The sequence below is a fragment of the Pelodiscus sinensis genome, chromosome 5 (assembly GCF_049634645.1).
Source record: "Pelodiscus sinensis isolate JC-2024 chromosome 5, ASM4963464v1, whole genome shotgun sequence".
Classification (NCBI taxonomy): domain Eukaryota; kingdom Metazoa; phylum Chordata; order Testudines; family Trionychidae; genus Pelodiscus; species Pelodiscus sinensis.
Window position 1 is genome coordinate 39,437,744 of NC_134715.1, and position 12,083 is coordinate 39,449,826.

The 12,083-nt window shown below is 38.7% G+C and overlaps 1 protein-coding gene across 1 annotated transcript in view; it reads left to right on the forward strand.

Moving 5' to 3' along the window:
• The window catches only part of FAT4 (FAT atypical cadherin 4), a 240,320-nt gene that overhangs the window by 123,759 nt on the left and 104,478 nt on the right, over positions 1-12,083 (forward strand). Inside the window, exons 2-3 of the mRNA XM_075929867.1 lie at positions 1,643-1,774; positions 10,315-10,576. Coding sequence (XP_075785982.1) covers positions 1,643-1,774; positions 10,315-10,576 — 394 coding nt within the window. The remainder of the gene's footprint in view (positions 1-1,642; positions 1,775-10,314; positions 10,577-12,083) is intronic.

Sequence of the window (12,083 nt, forward strand, 5' to 3'; positions counted from 1 at the left end):
CAGGTTAAGCCATATGTTCTCAATCAAATGTGGGAAAATCCCATGTGGGCAATAGGAAAGGGAGGCACTAAAGTACAATTATTATTCTATCTGTCAATCTGCATATCTGCTTTTTCTTTTAAGTTATCCATTTCTTTGTTTCTCTTTTTGTCTACCTATCTACCTTTCCCCATTTTAAAAAAAAGACAACAAAGATAGTCCTACCCCAGCTACTCAGTTTTCTCCTTGGTGGTCTTCAAGTTCTGGTGACTATTTAATATTTTGAGCCCTATGGGAAGCATTTACTTTCACGATAGATAAAAAACAGCTGTTGTCCTCTCTTTCTTCATCTGAACCTTAGAATGCAGTACCCAGTCAACAGTGAAAAAGCAAGCCCTAAAGCTTTGAATTCCAGCATTAGCAATCCTGTGAGAACTAAACAATCTTATTTTCATAGAACAATGAGTAAATAACCTTGTCCAAACTTTCAGACACTACCATTAATATTTGTGAAGTATATAAACTCAATGCATTAAAAGAATATTTGTTTAGATGTGAATAGGCAAGGAGTGAGGAATTTATGTTTGCAATTATAAGAGAATCTTGGGGGGAAGAAGGAATGGAATAGAATGCTTTCTAATACAAAATGGAAGGGAATTTTTCCTCCCGCAGAACTGAGAGTTGCCAATATGTAAACATTTCAGGGGGAATTTTACACCATCTCATCTTTATGTCGGGCAGCATTTAATGGTTGAATGATCTTCTTCCCCAGGTCTTGGCAGCTGTCCTCCAGGGGCCAACATTGAGGATTACAATGACAGTCAATCAGTGGATCTGGTCCAATATAAACTAGACTAAGACCATTTAAAATCAGTTGCTATCAACAAGTCAAATGAACTTTATTTATGTAAGAGGCTTTTCTATGAGGATTTTATAATAACATGGAATGTTAATAGCCTTAGGATCATTTTTTTTGTTTTTGCTGTTATTTGGGAATGTTCTTATTCATTTTATTAGGCATAATTTATCTGATTTCTTTCCAAGTTAGGTTATTTGCAAGTCATGTTTAGGACCCTACCAAATTCACAGTCCATTTTGGTCAATCTCCTGATCATGGAATTTTAAAAATAATAAATTTAATGATTTCAGCTATTTAAATCTGAAATTTCAGTGTTGTAATTGTAGGGGTCCTGACCCAAAAAAATTGTGTGTGTGTGGGGGGGGGGCGGAAGGGTATCAAGAGGTTATTGTAGGGCAGTTGTGCTACTGCTACCCTTGATTTGTGCTGCTTCTGGCAGCAGCACCACCTTCAGAGCTGGGCAGCTGGAAAGCAGTGATTGCTGGTTGGAAGCCCAGCTCTGAAGGCAGAGCTGTCACCAGCAGCACAGAAGTAAGAGTGTCAATACCGTGATCCCTCCGCCAACATAATCTTGTTGACCATTCTGCAACTCCCTTTTGGGTTAGGACCCCCAATTTCAGAAACACTGGTCTCCCCTGTGAAATCTGTTTAATATAGGGTAAAAGCCCACAAAAGACCAGCTATCACAGTCAGTGATTTTTTTTAATGGCTGTGAATTTTGTAGGTCCTTTAGTCTTGTTTGATCAATATTTGACAGATACAACACAATAAAACTCTTCTCCCCCCCCCCCCCTTCTATCATAGGTGGAAATAACACTTCAAGATATCAATGACAACCCACCAGTATTCCCAACAGACATGCTTGATCTAACAGTAGAAGAGAATATAGGGGATGGATCTAAAATAATGCAGCTGACAGCCATGGATGCTGATGAGGTAAGAGAATATTTCTTATTCGAACTAGAATATTAAATAATACCATTTTTCAAACATATGTTGACCTGAACCTGAACTACTTTCATGAGTATTTTTCCTGAGAAAGAGGTTCAAGTTCATCTTTTTTTTCTGTTACAGTCTTATCATTTGCCACCCTCCCCCCAAGATATTCATAGTTGTGAGTTACTCCCATGAAAATATAGTTAGCCAAAGTTGATATCACCTGAGGGCAGTTCTATGGCCTGTGCTGCTCTCAGTCCACTTTTTAATGAGTAGTTGTACAGATAACAAAAACACAATCATAGTTTGGTACTACCATGAGTTAGCAAATTTAGCCTGCAGGTTGTCCATGTTTTTACCTACCATGCCCCCTCTCCTCCCACGGGGTATATATGTCCACGTCTTATGCAGTTTGATTTTTACTCATATTACAAGAAGACAAGATCAACATAATAAAATCAGTATCTTAGATTTAAAAATAATTTAATAAGAGCGGCAATGTTGTTGTATTTACTAAAATAAAATAAAAGTTAAAACTTACTTACTGTGAAGCTACTAAATAAATAAATGTTAATACATATGATACTGCAGCTTTAAAAAAATCCATCCTATGCATTGTCATAAAATAAATAGTACATGCTGCATGCTGAATAAGTTTACTCTGCATCATTTAAGTCAAAACTAGTAGCATCCTCCTCAATCTGAATTTTCAAAACCATCAAAACTTTCATCATACTCATCTTGAAAAACATCCATAACCTCGGCTAGGCATGCTTCGTTGATGGTTGAGGCCTGTGATACTGCGTCAGATACTCTGTCGTAGTCAGATGAAGAGCTAGACGAGTCAACTTCCAGAAGAATTTCACATTTACGGAATCCATTGCGAATAGTAGCCGGTGTTATTCTTTCCCAAGCTGCCAATACCCATTTGCAAACTTCAACATAAGTTGCATGGCACTGTTGACCTGCCGGAGGGAAGGTGTGCTCCCCATTTGTCATTCAATTGTCCCATTCCTCATGGATGAAGCACTTGAATGGGTGGTTGACAGCTACATCAAGCAGTTGCAACTTGCAGGTCAGTCCACCTGGAATTATAGCGATATGTGCTCCCACGGCATTTACACGTTTTTGAACCAAAGTTTCTTTATGGGTGGCCAAGGCATCCAAATCTCTGCTACTTTTTGGTTTAAAAAACCTGCCTTTTCGTGCATGAAAGCAGCTGTCTGTCCACGTCTTCATCACCTCTGTGTTTATCCAGCCCTTCTTGTTATAGACCACAGATACACTGGCTGGTAGTTTTTCTCGAGGCATCATCACCCCCTTAAAAATTACCATTAGTTTTAATTTCTCACCACCAGTGGTGCATGCCAATATGACTGTAAAACAGGTGCGTTCATGACCTGTGGTTGCTACTCCGACTGTCTTCAGTCCAGTTGCAGCAACAGACCGAGTTGCGGGTATATCAAAGGACATGGGCACCTTGTCTATGTTAATGACATCATTTGGTTTCAGACCCAGCTGGTTAATTTCTTTATGGACAAAATCTTTGAAATAATCCATCTTCTTCTCCCATTCATCAGGAAGGCATTGCCCAACACTTGTCCGTGTCAAACTGAAAGGTTGTTTTATCTCATAAATTTGTAAACCCAGTTACCTGAGCCTCCGCGAAAATCATTGATTTTTCATCTCCATAGCCATAAGTCAAGCCTTGAGACTGCACCTTGGCTTTCTCTCTGTGTGAGAACCCACTTCGCCAAGTTTTCTTCGCCAAGTTTGGCTACTTGGCTTTCTTTCTTCGACGCGCTCTTTTGCGAGGATTTAATTTCTCAATCTCTGCTTCTTCTTTTCTCCAGTTGTGAACAGACTTTTCATTAATGGAAAATTTTCTGCCTGCTGCTCTATTGCCATTTTCTTTTGCTTATGTAACAACAGATAGTTTAAAATTGGCTGTATATGATTTGCGCGTAGGCATCTTTAAAAATATTTTCTTGGACTATATTTGTTATAAACAGAAAACGTTTTAAAATGTTGTGGTTGGTGTCGGTCTTATATACTGGTAATAGGGTAGTGCTTATTGCTTTTTATAGCTCAGCGGCTTCAGCCGTGGTTCATTAATGGTATAACAAGACCCACTATTATTGGGCTGCATAATGTCGTAATCTTCAATCTTTATAGCTGGCAAGTGGTAACCACATCAAATACTACCAGATTCTTTTATGAAGGCAGCAGAAGTCTCTGCGGGTTATGTACATCCATGGGTATTCTAATATATTTTTTACACACGGTAGAAAAACTGTGGGTAATACATGAGTGTGTGTTATACTTGGACGTGTGTTATATTCGCTAATTTATGGTCATTAGCATCCCTTTTGTCACTCTCCACAAAGATGTTACACACTGACTGGAACCGGAGACTGGACTCTCATGTTGGTTCTAAAAGTGCTCATGTTGGCCCATGATCAAGGCTTTTCAGTGCAGAACTATTTTAAACCACAGTTTCAGATCCAATCAGCTATGAACTATGAAGATGTCCAACATTCAAAGTCATATTCAAAGTTTACAGATTAAACATGGTGTCAAGCAAAGATGGCTGTATTTTGAGCTAGGGAAGCTTTTACAGTGTTTGCCTAGTCTATGACTAAATCTAACTACTGTCACTATTTCTCATTACCATGGACTTCAATTTTACAAAAATAAAAGGTCAAGGAAAGAACTTTGAAAAAACCTATTTGCACATAAAACTGTCCCTAGCATCTTACTGTCAATCATGTGGATTCAGTACTATTAAAACATTGAATCTGAGCAGCCATTAAGAATATTAGAAGCATTCTCTCTGAACAGCTGACTTGGTAATGATATTTCAATATTGTTGGAAGTCTGTGTGTAGGTGTAATTTCATTGATTTATTCATTTATTTTGGGCAGAAAGCCATTTGAACATTAATTATAATGTTTTAATAATTTCTGTTGACTTTTTAGTGACTGTGCAAAAGATTATAATATAAATAGTTGTGCACAAGCCTGCTGATGGGGAGAAATTGCGGGGAGGGGGGGAAGAGAACATGTACAGTTACATGTGCATGTCTTCCAAGTGGGGAGAAAAGCAGAGCCTCTGGCCACGAGTGGGAACACAGAGCCCTAGCCAGCAGCCAAGCCACCAGGGAGAGAGTGGAGCCCCCACCAGAGTTAGAGAAGATCTCTGGATGGCAACAGAGCCCCTGGACACTGTGGGGAAAGTGGAGCCCTGGGCAGCAGTGAAGCCACAGGAGGAAAAGTGGACACCTTCCCCCCCACACCACCACTGTGGGGAGAGCAAAGCCCTGAGTGGAGTGGAGCTTTTGGGGGGGAAAGCAGAATTATGGGCCAGCCCAGGGGAAAGCAGAGCCCCTGCCACTTTGACCTCCTTTGTCCAGCAAATTCCCTGGTCCAAAATCAGTCAGGTCCCAAGAGTGCAGGACCTGGGAGGTACAACCTGTAATTAATAAACAAACACCTTTCATTTAAATACAGAATGCATTGACCTGCAGTAGTAAGGATAATCCTATAACTCTTTTTGTGTTAGCTTAGTGCTGGCTTCTATGACTGTTTTAATGGTAGTTTATTTAGTTCCTTCTGTAACAAAACTATTGGAACACTTCTGGTACATGTATGGATGCGTGGGTGTGTATGAGTGTGTCTCCTTTCTTTCTCTCTGTTTCTAATCTGTTGAGCATCTTTTTTGTAGGGGTAAAGAACAGGATTTTTTGTGTCCCTGCATCTAATAGATAAGATCTGAAAGTCAATTTATCCATAATGTAAGTTTTAGTTGGTAAATTAAATGTGACTAAAAAGAACCATCAAAAATATTGACATTCCTCTTTGTAAGTGTGGAGCCTAATTTTAAAGTTGTTTATATCAAGACAGTTAGAGACAAATGTTTTTCAAAAACATGAGATGATATTAGCTATCAAATCCATCCTTTATTTTAGCTTACTAATATTTTAGTAGAGCCGGTTCTAAAACTCTCATTCTGATTTCAGGGAGAGTCGTCTCTTTGACTTCCAAGGGCGCTCAGTTCCCTTATAAATATTGATGATACTTAATTTTCATAGTTTAACATCAGTTTTTTAAAGTGTTTCTGAGAAGTACAAAATGCACTTCTGATGTTAGTAACAATTTCAATTTTAGAATTCCATATACATTTTTACTTGTGAGTTTCTAACAAAGAGAGGCAGAATTTAACTAGCTTCCTTTCCACTCTGAAGTGAATTGTGTGGTATTTTTTACAGGAACTATTCTTGCCACCATACATTTTTGGATATTGAGAGTTTCACTTTTAAAACAAGGCCTACTTTTTGCACCTGCAGTTTAATGTACAAATAACTGCAGCTCAATATTTTGCTGGTGCTATAGACATCTACCTACTGTCTACATTCACAATTACTTTTGCTGGAAGAAATAAAGTTGTGGTCATAAAAAAGGAAGTCAGAATAAAGCCCCTTTAAAAATCATGCTCTAAAAGTGTAAGAGAATCCTTCACATGTCATACTTTTGGCTAGTAGTTTTCAAACATTCACCCATTATATTAAGGCACTCATTCAGATCAAAATATTTGTCATGTCATTTCATGGACACCATGTAGTAGCCATGGCTTTAACAATTAAAACTCTTAACATTTTGCTAATTATTTTGGTCTGTGTGTAGGCAGGAAAATTAATATATATATCAGCGAGTATGTTTTAATGTTTTTTTTTTTTTGTATTTTGATTTTCGTTGCCTTTCACCTAATTTGTAAAAAATTACAGATTTTTGCCAGACAAAATCAAATGTAGTCAGTTTCATAGTTGGACTTCATTATGAGAAAATGGTTAAATGGAACAAATAATAAAGAATGTGGTCACCTAAGAAATGCAAAGTTTTCATTAAATATTTTTGTTAAGCTATACAATTACAGGAAAATGTATTCCATACACCAGGTACACCTGAGTATACAGAGGGTATGTCAACTAAAGTGCTATGCCTAGCTGTTTGAATCTGGGGGCAGCAGTATAAGTTTTAATTTATTTTATCGGTTATCTGATTCCTGGTTTTTGAACAAACAGTCTGGATAAAAAATTGGTAAGAGGGATTCTGTCCAACTCGTCACATAACTATCTTTACCTCTCTCATGTCACCAAACATAACCACGGCATTTAAGGTGACATCTAGTCACTCTACAAGGTAGGGTTGGATTCCCCTTCTTGTGTATATGCACTCATACTATCTCGCACTGAGCTAATGTGAGTATAAATAGCAGTGCAGCTGTGGTAGCATTAGTATATGCAATGTAGACACAACTACGCAAAGTATATGTCCACCAATTTAAAGGCATCATTTAAAAAGTGGACGTTAAATCCTAGTGAGGAAAATAGAAAGGAGCGTAAACTCTGTCAAGTTAAGTGTAAAAATATAATAAGAAAAAGCCAAAAAGGAATTTGAAGAACAGCTAGCCAAAAACTCAAAAAGTAATAGCAAAATGTTTAAGTACATCAGAAGCAGGAAACCTGCTAAACAACTAGTGGGGCCTCTGGACGTTCGAGATGCTAAAGGATCACTTAAAGACAATACAGTAATTGAGGAGAATCTAAATGAACTCTTTCTTTGGTCTTCACAGCTAACGATGTTAGCGAGAGTCCCAAACCTGAGACATTCTTTTTTAGGTGACAAATCTGTGGAATTGTCCCAGATTGAGGTGTCTTTAGATGAGATTTTGAAACAAATTGATAAATGTAACAGTAACAAGTCACCTGGACCAGATGGCATTCACCCAAGAGTTGTGAAAGAACTCAAATGTGCAAATGTGGAACTATTAACTGTGGTTTGTAACCTATCCTTTAACTCAGATCAGGTGCCTAATGACTGGAAGATAGCTAACGTGATGCCAATTTTTAAAAAGGGCTCTAGAGGTGATCCTGGCAATTACACACCACTAAATTTAATGTCAGTACCAGGCAAATTAGTTGAAACTATAGTAAAGAATAAAATTGTCAGACACATAATTTAGCATAATTTTGTTGGGGGAAAGTCATCATGGTTTCTGTAAAGGGAAATCAGGCCTTACTAATCTACTAGAGTTCTTTGAGGGGATTAACAAACATGCGGACAAGGGGGATTCAGTAGATATGAGGGTATGTCTACACTACCCTCCTAGTTCGAACTAGGAGGGTAATGTAGGCATACCGCACTTGCAAATGAAGCCCGGGATTTGAATTTCCCGGGCTTCATTTGCATAAGCCGGGCGCCGCCATTTTTAAATCCCGGCTCATTCGAACCCCGTGCCGCGCGGCTACACGCGGTACGGACAAGGTAGTTTGGACTAGGCTTCCTAGTCCGAACTACCGTTACTCCCCATTCCACGAGGAGTAACGGTAGTTCGGACTAGGAAGCCTAGTCCGAACTACCTAGTCCGTGCCGCGGGTAGCCACGCGGCACGGGGTTCGAACGAGCCGGGATTTTAAAATGGCGGCGCCCGGCTTATGCAAATGAAGCCCGGGAAATTCAAATCGCGGGCTTCATTTGCAAGTGCGGTATGCCTACATTACCCTCCTAGTTCGAAGTAGGAGGCTAGTGTAGACATACCCTAATATACTTAGATTTCCAGAAAACCTTGACAAGATCCTTCACCAAAGGCTCTTAAGTAAAATAAGTTGTCATGGGATAAGAGGGAAGGTCCTCTCATGGACTGAAAAAGGGTTAAAAAACAGGAAACAAAGGGTAGGAATAAATGGTAAGTTTTCAGAATGGAGAGAGGTAACTAGTGGTGTCTCCCAAGGGTCTGAACTGGGACCAGTCCTATTTCTAAATGATCTGGAGAAAGGAGTAAACAGTGAGGTGGCAAAATTTGAAGATGATACTAAACTGCTCAAGATAGTTAAGACCAAAGCAGATTGTGACGAGCTTCAAAAAGATCTTACAAAATTAAGTGATTGGGCAACAAAATGGCAAATGAAATTTAATGATGATAAATGTAAAGTAATGCACATTGGAAAAAATAATCCCAAGTATACATACAATACGATGGGGACTAATATAGCTATAACTACTGAAGAGTGAGATATTGGAGCCATTGTGGATAGTTCTCTGAAAACATCCACTCAATGTTCAGCGGCAGTCAAAAAAGCAAACAGAATGTTAGGAATCATTCAAAAAAAAAAAGGAGTAGAGAATAAGACAGAGATATCTTATTGCCTCTATATATAACCACGGTACACCCACATCTTGAATACTGAATACAGATGTGTCGCCTTATCTCAAAAAAGATATATTGGCATTGAAAAAGGTTCAGAAAAAGGCAACAAAAATGATTAGGGGTTTGGAATAGGTCTCATATGAAGAGAGATTAAAAAGACTTGGACTTTTCAACTTAGAAAAGAGGAGACTAAGGAGGAAGGGGCGGATAAAATAGAGGTCTGTAAAATCATGACGGGTGTGGAAAAAGTGAATAAGGAAAAGTTTTCTACTTGTTCCCATAAAAACTAGGGGGTCACCAAATGAAATTAATAAGTAGCAGGTTTTAAACAAACAAAAGGAAGTTTTTCTTCATACAGCGCATCATGGCCTGTGGAACTCCTTGCCAGAGCAGGTTGTGAAGACCAAGACTTTAACAGGGTTCAAGAAAGAACTAGATAAATTCATGAAGGTTAGGTGCATCAATGGCTATTAGCCAGGATGGGTAGGAATTATGTCCTATGTAAGAGACTGGGAATGGGTGACAGGAGAGGGGTTATTTGATGATTCCCTGTTCTGTTCACTTCCTTTGGAGTATTTGGCATTGGCCGCTGTTAGAAGACAGGATACTGGGCTGTATGGAACTTTGGTTTGACCTAGTTTGGCCATTCTTAAGATCTTATGAGGAGAATTCGTACATATCACAGGTCAGCCGTACCTCTGCTTCCACTACTCATGCTACCATGGCTACGCTCGATGAGTGCTAGCACAAGTATATGTAGAGGCATCATAACCGTATCTCATAGAGTAGATATAGCCTAAATAACTTGTAATTTTAAACAACAAATTTATCATTATATTTTAAGGAATGATATTTTGATTAGATACAAATGTTCCTTTTGTGTGCCACAGTGTGTTATTTTCTACTGACGTGACCCACCTACCTACCACACAGACTCCAGCCTACTACTCTGTTATGTAAGAGGACCAAATAATGTCCCTAGTGATAGTACTCTATAACTCTGTGAGGAATGCTGTGCAAGTTTGGGGACTGGGAAATCCTTAGTACCAGCTCTATTTTAGATTGATCACATTTCAAAGCTTATAGAGCATCAATGTTTTTCTGCACTTTATTTTATTGAATAGATGTTATCCTCTTTTTTTTTAACAGGAGTGAAAACATAATATCCAATAAACATACCTCTATTCATTCAGTCCAAATAAATATGAGAAGAGTGGGAGATTGCTGTTTTGTTAAGAGAATTGTTCTGAACAGGTGTTTTGCAGATAGCAGTTGTTGGAATGACTTGGTCGTAAAGGGTTGTCTGACAAATAATCACTTGTGTTTTTATTTAGGGAGCTAATGCTCTTGTCACTTACACTATCATCAGTGGTGCTGATGACAGCTTCCACATTGACCCTGAATCAGGAGATCTGATAGCCACCAAACGTTTGGATAGGGAACGTCGCTCCAAGTATTCCCTGCTGGTTCGTGCTGATGATGGTCTGCAGTCCTCAGACATGAGAATAAACATTACTGTTAGTGATGTTAATGATCACATACCCAAATTCTCCAAACCAGTGTATTCATTTGATGTACCAGAAGATACTACTCCAGGTAAAGTAAGGAATAAACCTTGTTATTTTCTAAAATTGATGTTTTGCACCCTTTATTTTCAGTTGACTTGTACAAGTGTGATCACTAATATTGTCATTACTGGCACACTAACTTTTATTGCTAACATGTGGCACATTAACATTCTGTTTTTTATGTATGTCATCACCATTTATCCATGTTATTTAGAGCATAGACATTCACATAGGAAAATGATGTAGAAGTTAAATTCTACAATTACTTTATGTTTTTTCATACACTGTTGCCACTCTGGTAAATATTTGCAAATATTTCTATTACTTCACTTCTCAAGCATGCAAAACTATAAATGATCTCTTGCAGGTTCAAATTGTATAGAGACAAATCTCTCTACACCATTCATATCTCACCTATTCACGTCATAGGCACAAGCCTCTGGGTGGGATGCATATTTTACTTAGCCTTCTGTTCTTCAGGAACGATAGGAAAACTCTGCTTTTTTGGGGGCATGTGATGTCCTCCTCGTATTTGTAGTCCCTCCATCATTTTAATGGTGGGCAGAAGGCCAAATGGATGCAAATCCCATTCCTTTTAATTTACTATCTTTAGAGGTGGTCAGAATGGGGCCTTAATTTGTCCCATAGGCAGCATGTGAAAGGATATTTAGTTTGCCATCATTAGTTATTTTGATACTCATAGGGGATAAACCTGCTTCAGAAAGCTGGGGGATTGGGATTTCATGGTTGCTGGGGATTTCATAATACCCATGTGCTAATAGGTTAGAGCCTTCCTTTAACTATGAAGGCAGGGCAGAAAAGGAAGATTGTAGTTTTTAGATATAGGGCAGGGCTTATATCTTTATACAGTGCTTAGCACAATGAGCACTTCAATCCTGATTGGGGCCTCTGGTTATTAGTGTTAAATGAGAGTGAACAGAAAAATGTTGGTGGAAGGTTGCCACTCGTTTCCAGAATACCCTATCTAGGGAACATCAGGTCCCAACAGGAAGCAGGTATAGGGGTGCTGCAGTTGGCGAGCCAGCTGGATCAGAAGAATATACGCTGACCAAATATGAGACCTCCATAGAGCTGAACTGATATTTTTGAGTTGGGCTAAGGCCCTAATGTGCCTCAGTCTCAAATGCATTGGGATTTGAAGTGAACATTTTGTACAACTCTGTTCATAACTCCATTTTACTCACCTCTGGGCTGCAACTTGGAAATGCCCATCATCAGCCCAGAATCAATGTGGTTTTTTGTTGCGTTATGTACAATGGGAATGAATGTCTGTTGTGAGAATCCATAGTATTTTTATTCTTCAATGAAGTGGGTAATATAGTCTCTCAATGTGTATATTAATATTACATGCATCCTGCCCAAAGGACCTGTCGAATTACTAGAGCATCAATGAGAGGTTTTGTAGGTCTTTTCTTTTTCACAGGACCTTTAAAAAGAAGTAAATAAAAAAGGGAAAGAAAATCTCTATAATATTAAAGGGTCAGACTCGGTCTGACCAGGGGAGGAAATTCTGA